The 20,893-nt window shown below is 42.6% G+C and overlaps 1 protein-coding gene across 1 annotated transcript in view; it reads left to right on the top strand.

Annotated features, from left to right (window-relative positions):
- cpne5b (copine Vb) overlaps nucleotides 1-20,893 on the top strand; it is a 181,361-nt gene that overhangs the window by 134,998 nt on the left and 25,470 nt on the right. Inside the window, exons 10-13 of the mRNA XM_049584227.1 lie at nucleotides 15,772-15,813; nucleotides 15,976-16,051; nucleotides 18,044-18,097; nucleotides 20,051-20,112. Of these exons, the coding sequence (XP_049440184.1) occupies nucleotides 15,772-15,813; nucleotides 15,976-16,051; nucleotides 18,044-18,097; nucleotides 20,051-20,112 (234 nt within the window). The remainder of the gene's footprint in view (nucleotides 1-15,771; nucleotides 15,814-15,975; nucleotides 16,052-18,043; nucleotides 18,098-20,050; nucleotides 20,113-20,893) is intronic.

Raw genomic sequence — 20,893 nt, forward strand, 5'->3', positions numbered from 1 at the left:
CTGCAAGTCTTGAAATATCACCAAAACAGTGCTATAAACAGGTTATATCCCTATGCGTGGGTGAGGAATAACTTTGTGGTTTTTTTGTGTCCATATTTCTAAGCCTGGGGGTGGGAGAGTTATTTTTCAACCTACGTGATGTTACCTTATCATTCAAGTTGTATTCATGCAAGAGATGTGGCTCTTGAGGCTGTCATTTCTTTTGATCTGTTTAATTACTGTTTACATCTATCAGCTGAGAAAAAGCTTCCAGTGAATTGACAGCTGCTAATGTGGTGCCCATTTCCTTAAAAAAATAAAAAATAATAATAATCAATGAAATCATTTCAGACCAATTTCTATTACATGTATCAAAACTCTATGTTTAAACAATTAGTGATCACATCAATTCAGTTGTTAATAATTAGTTTGTAAATCAAAAGAAATGCTCAGCCACAGTTGCCTTGAATAGAGCCTGGCAGTCCTGGTCGAATGTCCTACACCTCTATGAACGAGGCATTTAACACAGACTGACCAATATTGTTGTTTCCTTTTGGTCCACTGCAGGATCCACATTCTCATCAAAGGCTTAAAGGGACAGTTCATCCAAAAATCAAAAACACATATTTTCCTCTTACCTGTAGTGCTATTTATGGGGATGTACCCATTGTGAAATTCAGGGCCGATACCGATATTCAAAATGGCCGATAGTGATACTTTTTGCCGTTTTATTATTTTTTCGTTGTTATATATTGCCCCCTTTGCGCCAGGAAGACAAAGAAAAAAATAAAGTGTTTTAAAGTGTTTCAGTCCTTCATTACATTACCTATGATGAAGCACAAAGTCAATCCTTCACATTTTATGAAACAACCTTTAACATAACCTTCTTTCACATGGAATTTGTTTTAAATATAAACAACTCCAAACACTTCAACAGTTGTTTTTCTATATATATCCTCCTTCCCTCTCTAATATCTATTTTATACTGCTGTGACAACGTCAACAAATTTCTCCATAAAACAATTGTATTTATTTTAAGTTTCTCACCGAAAGCCACATTTTACAAGATTACATTTTAACACATCACGAGGACATTAAAATTTACCTTCGCCCAATACTCAATTTTACTGAATAGAGCTTGAACACATCATAACGTAACTCAACGCAACCACCGTCAGCTGTTAGTTCTGGCCACTGGTGGCTAACAGCTAACAATAACTAGCTTTCTTTCTGCCAATATCAACACACATTGTTGTTCACAATGTAGCGTCATCAGCGAAACAAGGGGGTGCCTCCCCTGACGCATTGATGCAATGAAGTTTCTTCATCCTTTTGGCCCAACGGCATTCCAGGAAGATCTCTGATCATCCCAAACAGATTTTCTACTACCCCCAGGACAACAGGCCGCCATTAGTCTTGAGCCCTGCTTTTTAGCCTGCGCAAATTGATGTGACACAACACAAAATCATCGGCCTCTACCATCAGTGAATGTTATCTTTTTTGCTGATAGGCCCATGGCAGTCAACAAGGCAGATGTCAGTTGATACAGATGTGTGGCCAATTAATCAGTGAACCCCTAGTTATTTATCAGTCTTGATTGTTTTGGTGTGAGTTACTGAGTGCTGGAGATATCAGCTGTAGAGATGTCTGCTTTCTCTCCAATATGATGGAACTAGGTGGCACTCAGCTTGTGGTGCCCAAAGCACCAAAAAAAATACATTTGAAACACAAAACAGCAATGTCTCTTTCTAGAGATCATGACCCGGTTACTCAAGATAATCCACAGACCTTGTTGTGAGCAGTTTCATATAAGAACGTTATTCTTCTCCCTAACTAAACCTGGCAACGTATAATTGTGCAAAAGTAAGCGTGCATTTATTCATAAAGAGAGGTTTGCACTCATGACAGCATGAGGTGTTAATTAATGCACGCTTCTTTCTGCACAGTGATACAGTTTATATTTACATTAAACCATGAACAGAGAATCTGTACGTCATAGATGGACAAAAAAACAATCACTGCCTGTTAACTTCTGACAAAAACAAATCAAAAATCAGCAAAGTCATTCTAGGAGTCTAAAGAACGTCCATTTGAGGGCCCTTGTGGACTCAAGCAAATAAATTGCGGATTTGGAGAATCCTCAACACTCACAGGGGAAGCGGGGGAGTCTGGACATTTGGATTCAGTCAAATACTCACACAGCCTCTGGATTTAATCAACATAAATTAAGCTTCCTCGAGGGACTGGAGGCATCAGAATAAGTATCTGACGTCGCTTATTCTCCAATTGGGTGCTGCTAAACCACTGAAGAAGAAATTTCAAGCGTTTCCATTCAGTTTTTGCAAATTGAAAATTCTCATTTAAGCAAGTGGATAGAAGTGGTAACATGAAGGAGGCGTGTTGTCTTCCTTTCTTTATATGAGCTTCTGGAAACACTGTAACTGAGTCTGAGCGCCCAGCGTTTGATCAAAAAGGACCTGCTAAATTATAAATAGTAAGAGTTACACAAGATACAGATTACTTGTATCAGAGGCATTGTTTGTTGCTGTTGTATCTGGGTGGAGAGGCATTGACTGTAGCTTGTTATCTGCATTTCCTGTCTCTCAGTCCACATGTTGGAGACGACATGAAAGCACCTCAAACTGTTGGGAGTGGTAGCCCACTCAAGTATGTCAGTGGATGACCTACTGCTGATTTACTTTGCTCTAATTAGATCAGTGCCGTAGTTTGGACTTGTTCCTCTCATTAGATGCACCAAAGGGCAAAAAGGAGAAGTCGGCTTGAGTTCAACAAAGGGCGTCTCCAATAGCTTCACTCTGCTCTACAAACGGACATGTCTAAAGGAACAAAGGGAGGACGATGCAGTGTCTCTTCTAAAGGAGACGATGCACCCTTCAACTGCATGACTTTTTCTCTCGAGCCTGACAAATAAGCAGTACATATATATATATACATATATACATACATATATAAATATATATATATATATATATATATATATATATATAAACATGTATATATATATATATATATATATATAGATATATAGATATATATATATATGTTTATATATATATATATATATATATATATATATATATATACATATACATACATATATACATACATATATATATATATATATATATATCTGACTGTACTGTAGTACTGCACTCTATTCCCCTACTGGAACAAAGTGCCTTTTACTCTGATAGATTTTTAAATGTGATCCATTTTTGATTTTATCCTTTTTATTATGTGGGAGACGATGCACTTCAGACTGTATCTATGGAACTCTTTTAAAGGAACTCTCAAACTCTCAAGTTAGAGATGGAAAAATAAACTTTGTATTTCAGCTCCATGGTCTCTTTCAGTGACAGTCTCTTGTATCCTAAAACAATGAAAGTCCCTGTGGGATGTGGATGGAACTGACTTTAAAGATCTCACTGACAGCTGCACTTCATTTGGGCTGACTGTCTGCCCTCTCCGCTCACAGGTTTTTTTGAGGCCAGTGTGGTGTTGCATTTTTAGTTTTTTTGTGCCTGCTGTAAAGCGCGACTACAAAAACAAAGACGTGCAGCCAAGTCAAAGTCATCACTCACTTACAAAAAGTTAGACTTTATGATACATTTGGAAAAACTTTCAGTTTCAGTTTGGATACTGACACGCTGTCTAGATTTAAGGGTGACAAAAGTGCATGTATTATTAGGGTTGGGTATCATTTATTTTTTTCCAATGCTAAAATGATACTCTTAAAGTGGCACCAGTGCCTAAACCAAATAAAAAATAAAGCACAAACAATTGTCAATGAAATATTTTGTTGTTGTTGTTGTTTTTAATGCAAAGTCTAATCACTTAAAATTGAATATATGATGTCTAACTATTAACACAAATATAGATAAATACAAAACACTATCAATAGATTTACCTAATAAATAAAACCCAACCCAATGACAATAATCTAACGCTATGTGATAGTTACAGTATTAACAACTTAGCTTTGAGTTGTAACCAGTAATTATTTCCCTAACTCAGGAGAGACTAAGCAGCACAACATTTCTCAAGTATCTATGTAGGAGTGGCTGAGATTGTCACTACAATGAGTTTACTACTGGCTACTGAAAATCAAATCCAACTAACATCCCTGTGTACATACAGCCGTGCATACTCTGATAACAATCCCTAAAAATGTCGTTTATTATGTCAAAACATGGAAAAGTACAACAGCAATTGTCATTTTCCTTCTTGGCATCAAAATAGGATTTTGTCACAGTTTCATAACGATGGCAGACTTGTTGGACCATTCGAGTTCAGCCGCCCTCTGTCCTTCCTTCAGACAACCTTCTCGAAAAAGTCTGTGTTGTGATATTCACGCGCATTCGAAAACCATCTGATATCCAAGTCTTGCATAATGATTAAAATAGTGTGTTTCTTCTTTCGACCAGAAATATGGGTTTTTCTGAATGCATTTCTTCACCAGCATTGCAAACAGTTGGCGAGATGATTTGTGTACAACATATCCATGGCAACGCACAGAGCTAGGGTTGGGTCGGTATGAGGAAAAAAAAAAAAAAAAAACGGTCCGGTTTTTGTACAAAAAAAAACAAAAAAAAACCGCATCAAGTCGGTAATACTGTCACTCTGTTGTCCTAAGGTCGTATAAATTTGCAGCTTACTCAATCAGTGCAAACAAGGGTTGCCTCCTCCTTCTGGCTCAAAGCCAAAGTGTTGCCATAGTGGCGCATTCTTTGATTTCTTTGAGACTAAATTGTCTGCCATTATCGACTCCCCCTCACTATTAAACAAACTCCAGGCTACAGTAGAGGCCTTTGCGCATGCGCACTCGCACCCCCTAGCTATTAAAACCTGAATAATATTGGCATATCCCACATACCTACATTCTCAATATTTAAATGGAATACGCTGTTTACATGACCCGTATGAAATTCTGAATATTGTAATGTTCGTAATAATAGGGCAGTACTGATGTGCATGTAACAGTAGCCACTGGGAATAGCTGGTCCTCCTTAACAGTCCATCTTAATAAGTGAGCTAGGTCAGCTTCCAATGGGAGGCTAACATCGCTCGCTAACTTCAGGGTTAATTCCCTTCTCTTTAATCAGCAGGTGCCAAGCAAGACAGAAGAGCTTGGTTTGGGTCTTTAGGAGTTGTAGCATTTATTTACGGACAAAGAGCTTGATTGTCCACACACTGCACTGCTGTGTTTAACATCATAATCTCTGTGTGAGTTGCTTCAACCTCACTGTCTCCGTCACTGACACACACACACACACACACACACACACACACGCTCACTCGCACTCTCTCTCATTACTCACACAATCTGGCATCAAAATGAGTCTCCGAAATCGGCATTATGATTCGGCCCAGAGGGCACCAGTCGTAGGAACTGGTTGGAAATAACAGTACAATTTAAATGGAGTAGGGTAACTAACTTAGATGTCCCTAGTCATTTAGGGTATTCAAGTTTTAATCTATTTTTCCTAGTAACTGCTGCTATATTCAAGTTTTCCTTTTTTTATCTATTTATTTTTTACCCTTTATAAGATGCTTTTTCTTAGCCTTATATGTATGCGAGAGAAAGTAAATCTGAATAAGGTCACAAGGTCTGTTGTTGAGTATAGGCTACATGCAGCATTATACAAGCTTTGCCAAAGATATTACATTCAGTGAGCTTGAGGAGACTGTGGCTGTGGAAAGGAGGGTCAGTGGGAGCGTATGGCTGTATAACTGTCTTTTGTAGAATCTGTGATTTCACAAGATAAGTAGAAAAGGTACTGCACAATATAACATCACAGTAACTTATATGAGGCTCAGATAAAAACTTGTATGAGGTTAAAAGTGCTTTAAGTGGAAGGAAAAGGCTCAACTTGGAAAATAAGCCAACTTTGTATTGCAGGTTATGATATAGGTATGGTGTCGCTCTGACTGCTGTATAATCAAAACAAAAACTTTTGTTTCTAAATTTCACATTTCTAAAACACAATAGCCAGTGTACAGAAGTTCTATGAGATCAATTGATCCAATACATTGGTACCGGAGGCATACCTGATGTTATTAAGCAGATCAGGTACTGCCCAGATGTGACCAATTCAAATTAAACACAGTTGTTTAACACTGATTGATTGATTGACTTTATTTATTTAAGTGCCATGCACCAAGTGGTGCCCAGCCCATATGGGCTTACAAGACACTAAACAGAACAACAGCCTGGATGGCCACATGACAGATCAATAACAAAAAGTCCACAAAAGGAAAAGCAAACATTTCAGAACAGCCAAATTCCTTAACAGAAACATTATTATGTTAGGTACAACGTTCTCTGTCTTAAGTGCCAAGCATTTTCTATAAATCTTGCCAAGGCAAAGGTCTCCTCATCAAAAAGCCAACGCAACATCTCACCTTCGGACAAACCAAAATAAATCAGGATTTTTCCACTGAATTTTTTCAAACAGATGGTTTCGTAAATCACAGTATAAAGGGCAATGAAACAGAAAATGATACTCATCTTCAACAACCTCAAGATCACAAAGAACACATATACGTTGCTCCTCCGGGATACATTTATATCTGCTCACCTCAATAGCCAGAGGAAGGGTACCAGTTCTTAACTGGGCACAAAGGGACCTAAATTGTTCCTAAATATATAATTTAAATCAGAAAAGGAAAAAAATACAGAAACCTTTTTTGCCAAAGGATGATTATGAGTTCTATCCCAGTTAAAAATCTTTATGTACTATAAAAAGACAATGTTACAAACCATGAAGAACAATACAATTCCTATTAAGAATAACGGCGTATGCACATGCTCTCTAATAAAGTAATAAGGAAAGTGTAATTACAGCCTCATGTTAATCTTGCATATGAAATGACCCCCAACTGTTTTACACTGGAAGGTGCAGTAGGATATAGAATTTAGATTGGAAAATGAATAGAAAGCACTGGTATTGGCTCGGTGCCTAGAATCGGCCAGTATAATTTGTTTTTGTACTGGTATTACATCAGGAAAAATGGCACCAGTGCATCCCCAACAACCCCACTATTACAAAGAACAGGATTTGTGATTTTGTCAAATATAAAAATTTGAAATCTTCTGCTGCAAAGACAACATCTATAACAATGCGCAGCCACGCTGAATAAAGGCAGAAGGCGACTGGACTGTGCACAACTGTTGCTGCATAAAATCTGTTATCTGTAAAGTGTTGCTTGTTATTGCTAGGAAACAACACCCAAAAATCCCACATCTGAATCATAGCCAAAGGCTATCTGTCGACCATATTTTAGTCAGATCCGTTGGTAACCTTTCAGAATATCTTACAAACACACAGACATGGATAAAAACACCTTCAAACTGTTTTGGCTGGCGACTGGGTGGCGCAGTGATTAGGCAGACTGTCCTTCAACTGGCAGGATCCCGTTGAGTCTCTGGTGACAGCGAGCAAAATCCATCTCTCCATATGTATACATACATACAATCTGCTTTGGAAGACTACATTTTGGCAAAGACGGGGAGAGTAACTAGGAAAAGCGATGGGGGTGGAGAACAGGAGGAGAAATGAAGTAGAGGGGAATAACTGATCACAGGCAGCAAAGGCAAGTATATTTGCATTGGTACAGGAGAAAAAAACACAGAAATCCAATATTTCAAAGACCCTGTTCCAGATGAGTAAGTCAGGGGGAAGAGGATGTGGGAGCATGAAGAGAGAGGAGGGAAATTGAAGGTGCTTCCAAGTTGTAGAAATTTAAATTTATTCCCTCCATTTCTCTACTGTATATACACATCCTTCATACCCCCTTTGTCCTGAGCTTTTTTCTGTGTAGGTGGCACCTAAGATATATATATTTTTATGCTGATAATTCATTAAAAACATCAAAAGAATCAACTCTCTCATTAATGTGCCAGCCCAGGTGACTCAAGCGAAGTCTATTTCCATCCCTGGCAAAAGATCACAGACGGATCTGTGTAATTGGAGCTGAAGAATTGTTCAGTGTCAAATGCAGTCTCCATTTTTTTTCCCTTCAATTATTTGCTCCTCCATTACGGAAGATGAGTCATGTTCATTAAAGATGCCTTAGAATAGTAGCTGAGGATATCTGCGGCAGATTAGTTTTGGAGTGTATATTGTTCTGAGAGTGTGAAGGGGCCACTCACAGATCTGAGCACTGGAGTGCTTTGATGCAGCTCTCTGTTAGGATTTGGAATAGAAATAATGGAAAATGCTTTGAGCTGGTATGATGACAGCTTCCTGTTACTTTGTGTAACATGGTGTGCACTAAAACCACTTGCACTTAGCACTGCGCATGGATTGGTCAAGGGAAGGGATGTCTTACTTAATCTGTTTCTGCTGTATCTCTCTGCATCTCACTTGCCTCTTCCCTGCTAGAAGAGAAGCATCATGTTTCCACTACCTAGGTGAACATTTTCTCTCTCACAGCCTTGAAGATAACCTCAAAAGAACAAACTGTCACCACAGAACGACAGGGGCCAGGTGGCAGAGAGGAAGTTGGGCTTATTTCAGGCATCTTTCAATTCCTCAGTGACAGGAAAAAGAGTCTCTGATGTGCTGCTTGCTTCTATTCTCTTTGGATCTGGGCTGGTGTCAGTACTTGTGTAAGACGAAATGGGGAGGAGAGGGGAGACACGGGGGTGAGATCAATGTGACTCAGGTGCCAAAAAAATATGTTTTTTTTCTCTGTAACGCTCTGCAGGGACATTGTTTCTGCTGCATTTGTGTAAAATGGCATCAGAGTGTCTTTTTTGTCATGTTCTTTTGAATGTTGGAAGTTAACATGTGCTGCAGTTTGGAAGTTACGGATTTTTCGGAAGGAGTGTTTTATACAAGTTGACTTTTTCTCTTGCAACGTGCAGCCAGCTGCTCAGCCTCGTTCTAAAGCTGGCAAGCATCCCAGTTTTAGAACAAAGTGACATCCGTTTTAATTGATTTTAGGGTTTCCTTGGCGCCATTTCAACACAATTACTTGAATGAAATGATATCAAAGTACTCAGTATAATGTTTAAAAATAGATACGTTTTTTGAGAGACCTACAATTACTTAAGATCCACTGAATCACTCAGTCATCAACACACCAGAACGATTAACAAACTCAAACTAAATACATAAATAAACACCATCAATGTTTCTCTCTCCTTGTCGCACTCAATAATGATGATGAGCCTTATTTATTTAGCACTGAAAACTCCAAGGCTCAAAGGACTGACATGAAACAGGAGCACACACCTGTGGCCGCTGTCTCCTGTCCTTGTTAATTGCAAAGCCTTAATGAGGCTAATGAAGGTATTGCTGAGCAGAGTGGTGATCTTTCCCCAGTGTGATGTGATGTATTCCCTAAATGCTCGGTTTCATGTTGGTATCATGGTTGAAAAAACATCCCGTAAGTACGGCTGCGTATCGTGTGAAAAACTACAACACCAGTACCAATACAGTACCCTTAATGTGATACAGATAGAGAAGGCTACTTCATTTGAAAGAATCCTTCTGCATGTTATGCTTTTATTTCTATCAGATGCCACAGGCTTGTAGCACAGCCACACTTTAGAACAGCAGTGTCAGACATTTGGCCCAGGGGCCAGAACCGGCCCACTAGATACTAGAAACTTAATGTAAAATACTGCTTCAGAGGCTTTTCCACCCTGACCAGAATACAGATTAATACTTACTGTGGTCATATCTTAGTATATAATAACGAAAACTCTGTGTGTGTGTGTGTGTGTGTGTGTGTGTGTGTGTGTGTGTCTCTGTTCCACGTTTTTCTCCTCACTGACTTGGTCAATCCATGTGAAATTTGGCACAGTGGTAGAGGGTCATGGGAGGATGCGAATGAAGCAATATTACATCAATTGGCCAAAGGGGGGCGCTATAGCAACCGACTGAAATCACAAACTTTGAATGGGCATATTTCATGCCCGTGTGTCGTAGAGACATGAAACTTTGCACAGAGATGCCTCTCCTCATGAGGAACAAATTTGCCTCAAGAACCCATAACATACAGATTTTCCACCATTTTGAATTTTTTGAAAAACACTTAAATCGATCTCTTCCTAGGAAGTTTGACCGATCTGCATGAAACTCGGTGAACATAATCTAGGGACCAATATCTAAAGTTCCCTCTTGGCAAAAGTTGGAAAACTTACTAAAACTGAGCTTCTATAAGGCAATGAATATTGCAGAGGGCGTGGCTCATCACATAAAGGTGTATAACATCTCAAGGGTTTCACCGATCACCACGCAACTTTGTAGGCATATGACCACACATAATCTGAGGGAACCCTCCATTATTGACCCCTCGTACTCGTACTCGTACTTGTCGTCCTCCGCTTATCCGGGTCCGGGTCGCGGGGGCAGCAGCCTCAGCAAGGAAGCCCAGACAGTCCTCTCCCCAGCCACTTCCATCAGCTCTTCCGCGGGAACCCCGAGGCGTTCCCAGGCCAGCCGGGTGATGTAGTCCCTCCAGCGTGTCCTGGGGCGGCCCCGAGGTCTCCTCCCGGTTGGACAAGCCCGAAACACCTCCCAAGTGAGGCGTCCGGAAGGCATCCTTACCAGATGACTGGCTCCTCTCGATGTGGAGGAGCAGCGGCTCTACTCCGAGTCCCTCCCGAATGTCTGAGCTCCTCACCCTATCCCTAAGGCTGAGCCCAGCCACCCTGCGGAGGAAACTCATTTCGGCCGCTTGTATTCGCGATCTCATTCTTTCGGTCACTACCCAGAGCTCGTGACATAGGTGAGGGTTGGAACGAAGATCGACCGGTAAATCGAGAGCTTCGCTTTCTGGCTAAGCTCCCTTTTCACCACAACGGACCGGTTAAGCGCCCGCATCACTGCTGACGCTGCCCCAATCCGCCTGTCAATCTCCCGCTCCATCCTACCCTCACTCGTGAACAAGATCCCGAGATACTTAAACTCTTCCACCTGAGGAAGGACCTCCCCCCTGACCTGGAGTGGGCAATCCACCCTTTTCCGGCTGAGGACCATGGCCTCGGACTTGGAGGTGCTGATTCTCATCCCAGCCGCTGCACACTCGGCTGCGAACCGCCCCAGTGAGAGCTGGAGGTCACTGTTCGATGGAGCTAGGAGGACCACGTCATCCGCAAAAAGCGGGGACGAGATTCTCCCATCACCAAACCTGACACCCTCCACCACTCGGCTGCGCCTAGAAATTCTGTCCATAAAAGTTATGTACAGAACCGGTGACAAAGGGCAGCCCTGGCGGAGTCCAACCCTCACCGGGAACAGGTCCGACTTACTGCCAGCCACGCGAACCAGACTCATGCTCCTTCGGTACAGGGACTGGATGGCCCTTAGCAAGGGGCCACCCACTCCATACTCCCGGAGCACCCCCCACAGGATGCCTCTGGGGACACGGTCGTAAGCCTTCTCCAAATCCACAAAACACATGTGGACTGGTTGGGCGAACTCCCATGCCCCCTCCAGCACCCCGGCGAGGGTAAAGAGCTGGTCCACGGTTCCGCGTCCGGGACGACAACCCCCTTGCTCCTCCTCGATCCAAGGTTCAACTATCGACCGGACCCTCTTCTCCAGCACCCTGGAGTAGACCTTACCGGGGAGGCTGAGGAGTGTGATCCCCCTGTAATTGGAACACACCCTCTGGTCCCCTTTCTTGAAAATGGGGACCACCACCCCGGTCTGACACTCCAGAGGCACTGCCCCCGATGTCCACGCAATGCTGCAGAGGCGTGTCAGCCAGGACAGCCCTACAACATCCAGAGCCTTGAGATATCCGGGACGAATCTCATCCACCCCCGGGGCTCCGCCGCCTCAGAGTTGTTTCACCACCTCGGCGACTTCTGCCCCAGAAATTGGACGACCCGCCCCCGAGACCCCCGTCTCTGTTTCCTCACTGGAATACGTGTTGGTGGGATTGAGGAGCTCCTCAAAGTATTCCTTCCACCGCCCGACAATGTCCCCAGTTGACGTCAGCAGCTCCCTGCCCCCACTGTAAACAGTGTGAGCAAGTTGCCGCCTTCCCCCCCGAGGTGCCGGACGGTTTGCCAGAACCTCTTTGGAGCCGATCGATAGTCTTCCTCCATGGCCTCACCGAACTCCTCCCACGCCCGAGTTTTTGCCTCCACGACTGCCGCCGCCGCGCTCCGCTTGGCCCGCTGGTACCCGCCAGCTGCTTCCGGAGATCCACAGACCAACCATGCCCTGTAGGCCTCCTTCTTCAGCCTGACGGCTCCCCTCACCTCTGGTGTCCACCAGCGGGTTCGGGGATTACTGCCGCGACTGGCACCAGCGGCCTTGCGGCCACAGCTCGCAACTGCCGCCTCAACAATGGCAGAGCGGAACAAGGCCCATTCGGACTCAGTGTCCCCCTCCGCCCTCAGGACGCGGTCGAAGCTCTCCTGGAGGTGGGAGTTGAAGATCATCTGGACAGGTTCTTCCGCCAGGCGTTCCCAGCAGACCCTCACTGTTCGTTTGGGCCTGCCAGGTCTGCGCGGCATCTTCCCCCACCATCTGATCCAGCTCACCACCAGGTGGTGATCAGTTGACAGCTCTGCTCCTCTCTTCACCCGAGTGTCCAAAACATATGGCCGCAGGTCAAATGATACGACTACAAAGTCGATCATTGACCTGCGACCTAGGTTGTCCTGGTGCCACATGCACTGATGGACATCCTTATGTTTGAACATGGTGTTAGTTATGGCCAAACTGCGACCCGCACAGAAATCCAATAACTGAACACCACTCGGGTTCAGATCGGGCAGGCCGTTCCTCCCAATCACGCCCCTCCAGGTCCCGCTGTCATTGCCCACGTGAGCGTTGAAGTCCCCCAGCAGAACAATGGAGTCCCCGGTTGGGGCACTGTCCAGCACCTGTCCCAGGGACTCCAAAAAGGGTGGGTACTCTGAACTGTTGTTCGGTGCATAAGCACAGACAACAGTCAGGACCCGTTCCCCGACCCGAAGGCGCAGGGAAGCAACCCTTTCGTCTACTGGGGTAAACCCCAACGTACAGGCAGAGAGTCTGGGGGCTATCAGAAAGCCCACCCCGGCCCTCCGCCTCTCACCCGGAGCAACTCCAGCGAAGGAGAGAGTCCAACCCCTCTCAAGGACTAGGGTTCCAGAGCCGGAACTATGCGTCGAGGTGAGGCCGACTATATCTAGCCAGTAGTGCTCAGCCTCTTCCACAAGCTCCGGCTCCTTCCCCACCAGAGAGGTGACATTCCATGTCCCAAGAGCCAACTTCTGTAACCGAGGATCGGACCGCCAAGGCCCCCACCTTGGTCTGCTGCCCAATCCACACTGCACCGAGCCCTTCTGGATCCCTCTACGGGTGGTGGGCCTGCAGGGGGACGAACCCATGTAGCCAGTTCGGGCTGGGCCCGGCCGGACCCCATGGGTGAAGGCCCGACCACCAGGCGCTCGCCCACGGGCCCCAACCCCAGGCCTGGCTCCAGGGCGGGGCCCCGGTAACCCTCCAGGCCGGGTACACGTATCCTTGATCATAACCATCATGAAGGGATTACCATCATGAAGGGATTTCATGAAGGGATTTTGACCCCATCAAACAAAATGGGGGCGCTAGAGAGCTAATTTTTTATCTAGGCCTAACCGCCATATCGATTTTTACTAAACTTGGTAGATATGTAGAACAGGACGCCTCAAGGTGACTGGAGAAATTTAAACTGGGTGGCGCTAGAACAACAGAAAAATGCTTAGAAATGGCTAAAATGCGGCCGATCGCTGTGGCCCCCCCTGTGGCCCAATGTTTTTTTGTTTTCTAATTTTTGGTATGACTAAGTCATGGTATGGTATGCTGTACATAATCACGGAAACTGTGAGTATATCATTCTGTCAGTCAGTCATTCGGTCTGTCCCACGTTTTTCTACTCACTGACGAGGTCAATCTACTGTACTTTCAATAAAGCAATCGTTCTTTCAAATTCAGTCTGCATACATTGCTCTTCTTAATGGGTTCAGTTGACTATTTAATCTGCAATTCCCTATGACCTGTATCCCAAACACACATCATGTGAAACTGTACATGGGCAACTGTGCACTCAGTGGGTATGGACTAGTTTAAAGATATTGAACATTGTTTGCTTGTGTACAAGCAGCTGCAGTACAAAAGAATCTGTATCAGACTTCTATCTTAAAATAAAATTAGTGGAGCCCTGCTGCACAAAACTTCAGATTGTAAATGGTCTGTAAGGCAGGGGATGATTTAACCTGCTTCTTCAACATTTATGTTGAAATTATGAAAAAGATGCACATGTAATGAAAGTGAGTAGCAGACTGACTGAATTTGGAAAAACTGAGACATACTGTTGAATTTGTACATACTTTTTAATGATACTGCAGGCTGTTCATCTGTTTTGTAAATGGATGAACATTTTCAGAATGTATGTTTTTAAACTAAAAAAAGCAATTATTATGCAATGGGTTCACTGGTCTGGCCCACCTGAGATCAAATTGGGCTCGCCCCTGAACTACCGCAAGTTTGACACTCCTGCTTTAGAACATCTTGATGGCATCTCAGCCTGTTGAACTGAACTGTCAACCCTGTCAAATACATTGCACTCAACTTCACCAAACCACAGACTGTATGGGTTGGAGCTGCTGCAGTGGTGGGTCAATTGCTTGTCGTATTAAACTGAGGAATGCTTGCAGTGACTGGCTGCAAGCAAAAGTATACAAATACTTACATTTTTCTAGATCTGGTTACAAAAAAGACCAAATGCAGGTATTGTTAACTGGACTACCTAGTAGTGAGTTATTTTGGTCTATACATTAAAGGTATCAAGTACCAAAACCCAACCCTACCCAAAAATGTTTCCTTTCAATAGGTCCAGTGTGTAGGATTTGGGGGGATAGACTGTCAGAAATGGAATATAATATAAGCATGTTTTCTTTAGTCTAATAATCACCTGAAATAAGAATTGTTGTTACCTTGTTACCTTAGAATGAGACATTTATTTTTACATGGGGAGCAGGTCCTCATCTGCAGAGTCCACCATGTTGCACTGCCATGTTTCTACAGTAGCCCAGAATGGACAAACCAAATGCTGGCTCTAGAGAGGGCTGTTTGCGTTTTTGCAATAGCCACCACAGTTAGCAGCTCCTCCTTGACAAGCCTGACTGTGTTGGAAAAACACTGATTTGTAATGTGAAACTGTTTTATTCAGTGTTTTTTACCGATTTGAATCACCTGGTCTTGTTTTGCAGAAGACAAGGCCTTTGCGGATAACGGTTTTGTTTGTAGCGCATCAACGAATGTCCTGGAGCATTTCAAAGGGGCTATGTTTTTACATCTGCATCTCTTTATCGTGCAACCACGCACACGGGCAACTCCGCATCCTGCTGTAGTTTTCACACTATTCCGCTAACTGACAGATGGTGGCAGGAACGCGGCAACAAACGTAGTAATGTGCCAAGAAAGGAGGTGAAGACTGCTAACAAGTAAAAATAAACAATGTACAACAGAAAATGTTTTTTTAAACCTGCTTTGCAAATGTTTTATGAGGAAGGAGATGCACTAACAACATTTGTTAGACCTCAAGGATATACACAATGTGGTTTGGTGAGAAACACTGAATGTAAACATGGTTTGATGCCAAAATAAGAGAACTTTTCTCTTCTGTGCCGAGCACAGAATAACAAGACAGCTTGGCAGCAGTAAACAATCCTTCAACTTGCACAGCAGACATCAGTTTCCACGCTGACTAGTCTTGTGTGCAAGATCCTAAAACTCTAACCTGATTGTGTGCACGTCTGTTTTTGTTTTTCTCAAGAACGATCAAAGTGGAGGTGTACGATTGGGATAGAGATGGCAGGTGAGTGTGAATTCAATCTTCAATTATAAAATATTAGCAGCCAAGTTTAAGGTGACAGTTTTCAGAATATTCACCAGAGGAACCAATCATTCCCTGTCCTGTTATTACCTGACATTTTTTTCTTACTCGCTGGTGTTTCTCTCCTTTCATCCCTTTTCCCAGCCATGACTTCATCGGGGATTTTACGACCAGCTACCGAGAGCTAGCTCGAGGGCAGAGTCAGTTCAATGTGTACGAGGTGAGTAATTCCAGTGTTTTCACAGTTAAACAATGTGTCTGTTGGCTCCTGAGATCTGGAATCCCTCTACGCCGGGCGTCTTAGATCCCATTTCTGACACGAGTGACATTTCTATCTCTGACATCACTGTTGCACTGTTTTCCATTACTCTAGCACATTCCTTTCCATCTTCTGCTCCTGCAGCAAACCGATGCATTTATTCAAGAGCTACAAAAAAAAAACCATGTCGAAAAAGTTATCCCATATATTCCTAATTCATTTCTTAAAGGGCATGTGTATGGTACAGTATTTGTGCATGTCTCCCCAGCCTTCCCCGAGCAGTTATACATCCAATTAAATATTTCTTCTGCCAAAGTTCTTCATTTGTTATTATTAGATTTATTTTGCCACTATAATCACCTGGATGCTGACACACGTAGAAACGGAGCTATTAGCAGCAGCGTGAAACGGGATTAATAGGAAAACAATCCAGGGATTTAGAATTATGATAGCTATTTCTCAGCACTTCTCATGGGATAGCTTAATGTGTCCCTTTATAGCACACAATACAGCTCTGTATGCAAATTACAAATCCGACTCATTTTGCAGAATCCAAGGGCGATGCAGGGCCTGAAAATGACATGCGTGTGTCCTCTGTTTTCAAATCACTACTTGTTTCATCCAGAGCAGATTACATTGTGTTAATTTATGTGGACATGTTTTTGTTGTAAGATTCTAAGTATTAAGGCCACCATAAAAACATTAACCCTTGTACAAAGAAATTGATTAATTAACAAAAACTTTTGAAAGTCAGAATCTGACCATAAAGACATGGGGACATGTCAGTACCTTCTGGCTTCTGTGGTTTGGTGGCCTCCAACTAAAGGACAAATACCTGTCTTTTGGATGTCAGCTCCATTATAAGCTACTCTTGATTCCCCTCCACCTCCCAGTGAGACTGAAAGGCCCTTTAGTTTTTGCATCAGCAGATTGTTCGGTGTGTCAGACAAATTGCCATCCCTCCATGTTAAATTAGGGGCTGTCACTTTCATGCCTCGCAGCCATAGAGGATCGAGGTAATGAGCTGAGACGTCTTTGGTCTCCGGATTGACATTTCTCTCTTGCTCTGGAGCCGGCAGAATACCGGTACAGTAAATATTAAGTCTCGCTGCTAAAGCCTGTCGCATCCATCAGTTTCTTTGAAGTTTCAGATTTCTTTGAATTTCCAAACTTTCCCTGTATAATAGTGTCACTGAAGTGTATAAGATACTCAAGATAAGTGTTTGTAAGTGATCTTACATAAGATACACTCTCTACTTATACACATCAGGTTGCTTCATGCACACACATCCTTTCTCGCCGTCCCTAATTTCCTCTCTTCATTTGGATGGACAAACTGCACAAATCTCATACTGCCCACATACACGCCTTCATTACATTTGTTGTAAAACTACAGGGTGTGAATGTGTGTAAAAGAAGGTGAGATAATGGAAATTCTATTTTAATGTGCGTAAAAATACATAGTTGCCAGCCAAATCCAGCATAGAAGAAATTATATGTGAGTTTTATAATTATACGGTAGTAATGCAATATTTCGGTTGGATGGATTAAAGGTTGACTGATTTTTCGAAGTCTGAATAAAATGTTTACAGCTGAAGAGCCTAGCTTAAGAAAACAGATTTTTCTCACAGATTTTTTTTTAAGACAGAATTTTTAAATTGTTTTCACACATGTCTGTTTTATTATTAGGTTGATTATGGGTAATGTAAGATTCCGTAACCAAATTTAAACCAATTTAAATACCATATTTTTGCATTTTTTATAAAAAAAAAATATGTGGGCCTAGGTTTGTTATGTACATGTCTGTGATTAAAATCTCCTTTATATGAAATAATGTTTTAAATATTGTCAATATTTTTACTTTAGAGCCATTATATTGATTCAGAGCAAGTTCTTTTTGACTAAATTATGGGCAAAATATTTTTACTTGTACATTTTGTTTTTTTTTTTTAGGTGATTAATACCAAGAAGAAAATGAAGAAAAAGAAATATGTCAACTCTGGGACAGTGAGTATGACACCAGCAACAAACCAGGATTGGCACTGTGCCTCTTTTTTTCTGCTTCACACACCTACTTCTCTTCTGTTAAATAATTCCCTCTTTAATTATCACACAAGTGTTGGCTCCTTGGAAGACAATGCCAATCTGTGCTGTTGTGGAAAAAAAAATAGATTTCCTCATTAATTCTTGTATCACACACCAATTAATTAAGACATTTGGTAAAATAGCAAAAAAAGGTTTGTGCATTTAGTTGTTGTTTTCACAGTCAGCTCAAGCAAAAGAACTTACTTAATAGTTATAGTTCAGTCAGGAACACTTTAGTCAAAGAAAACTGTATTTCCATTTGCAGTATTATATTTGGTGGTATATCTCTGTTCTGGGGCCCCTCGGAAAGCGCAGAAAGCCTCTTCCACGCACCTGTGTGGAAAGCCTAGAGCAGAGAGAGAGAGAGAGAGAGAGAGAGAGAGAGAGAGAGCGAGAGCACACCACTCCGCCCTTCCACATGCAAACATGGAAAGCCTAAGGCGGAGAGAGCACACCTCCCGGCCCTTTCATGTGCCTATATGGAACGCCTAAGGCAGGGAGAGCAGCAGCAAAGACCCCCCCCCCAGGAACACAGCACAGTCAGCATCAATGACAAACAGAAATGACATTGATAAGTCAGACACAGCATGAAAAGGAGGAGCTGGGGTGGAGGCAGGTTGCAAAGCGGCTTACAGAGGACGCAGCAACAATAGGCAGGCCAGAGCAGTTTAAATAGGGCCCTGAATGAGATTCGCTGATTGGTTGCATAGAAAGGAATCATGTGATCTATCAGCTGACTCCCTTTCGTCAATCAGCTGCTCCATCAGTTGATTGGCTGTTTGAGATCAGCTGATGTAGCTGGGATATTAGCTGAGCTTGACATTGTGTCCTGCCTGAACAACGGTATGCTCAATCTGTGTGTATTAGGGATGTTAACTGTCAACTGTTTTGACTGGTTACACATATCGGTCGGGGGACTGATTTTGCTACTCTTCAGTTTACTGCACTGCACATCACCCAGATCTGTTGGGAGATGGACAGCTGGCTAGCTGCATTAACATGCACAAACATAGCCAAGTGCCCATCCTCTGGTCTCCACTGGTAAGCCATCACTAGCCTTGGCCGCTAGCCTTAGCTAACTTAGCTCTCACCTAAACCAGTGCAGAGCAGCCAGGGCTAGCTCACGAGTGGAGACCAGTGAATGGGTAGTAGCTGCTATGTTTCTGCATGTGTATGTGGCTAGCAGGCTGTCTGTCAGCAAAGCCAACAGAAAATTTAAAGAAAGGCGAGACATTTCCATCGCAATACATTAAAATTTTACTACCTTTAAATGGATAGCGCTTTGAAATGCAGCACTAAAGCTCAAAATTAATGGAACCAAAAGGAAAGGCCTCTTGTATTTCACATCATTTTGCTTGTAATGTTAAATGGGTTTCAGGCCAACGTAAGCAAAATTAACCAAAACTGACATCCTCTAGTGTGTTTATGTGCATTGCCTGTACACAAACACAGTGTCCATTATATACCATAGTGTATGGTGCTGTAGGTGGTTATGCAAGATGTACTTTGGGTAGTACTTGCAGTAGCCTACATAAGCGGGACAAAATGAAATATGAAGGCACTGAGTTTGAAGGACACAGGATCTGAGAGATCAGAGTGGGCGACACCAACGACCAATTGAGACACCAATTTTCACACAACTTACCCAGCAGTGTGGGCATGTGCATGTAATGCATACAAATGGATCTCATCCTCTCTTCAAACTTGTCCTTTGGCAATGTAAATGAATCAGTTGTGAGAAACCAGCCGGCTCACATCTTTGAATGAAGTGTCAAGTGCTGAGCCACAACAAGATGTGGAGGTTTTCTGTACTTAGGAGGAAAAGATCATTACCGTCATGTTTAATTAAATGTTTCTCCTTGTCTTTAATTCCAGGTGACCCTGCTCTCGTTCTCAGTGGAGTCAGAGTTCACATTCTTAGATTACATCAAAGGAGGGTGAGTGGGAAAGACTGTCTGCATACTTAAAAAAAGCCCATGAAACTTCTTTATGTCCTTGTATGACTGCAACTCCTATCGAAACAAACATGGTTAAACACAACACAATGACATACTGAGTGATTTAATGTATTAGCCAATGGAAAATCAGTTAAAGAGAGAAATTGTTTTTGATTTGACAAAAAGAGGGCTAATACTAATTAAAACAACTTTTAAATGTTATGTTCACATGGAGTCACCATTTAAGGTTCATTTTTCCATCTAGGAAGTTGAGGTGTTCATTCCATGGGGCACTGAAGATCGCATCTATTTCCTAAAGCCTGCATTCATTGTTTGTTTGGTTTTTTTGGCCACTTGGGGGCAGTGCAACATGTTGTCAACATAACACTGATATATTATTACCTTAAAACCTAGGCCTTCAACAGGGGGTCCACGTACCCACAAGGGTGCTCAGAGTTAATGTATGAGAGGGGGCAAATAAATGCTTGATAATTCAAGTTTTAATTTACTTTCAATTTTTTTTCCTCAGAAATAAAATATATCTGAAAATAAGCAATAACATGAATCCAACATCTTACAGCAAAGATAAATTGGTCTATCCATCAAAAAAGGCAAGGTGAACTAGTAAGCTAACATTAACGTACTGTTGAAACTTAATGGCCAATTAGCTGTATTATTATTCCAAGTGTACGGACACTCTTGTGAGACACAATGAATTGTAATGTAACTTTTCGTGCAAGAGACTGACACACCGTCCACCTCAGTAACCACTGGCGAAAGT

This window comes from Epinephelus fuscoguttatus, linkage group LG1, assembly GCF_011397635.1.
Source record: "Epinephelus fuscoguttatus linkage group LG1, E.fuscoguttatus.final_Chr_v1".
NCBI lineage: Eukaryota > Metazoa > Chordata > Actinopteri > Perciformes > Serranidae > Epinephelus > Epinephelus fuscoguttatus.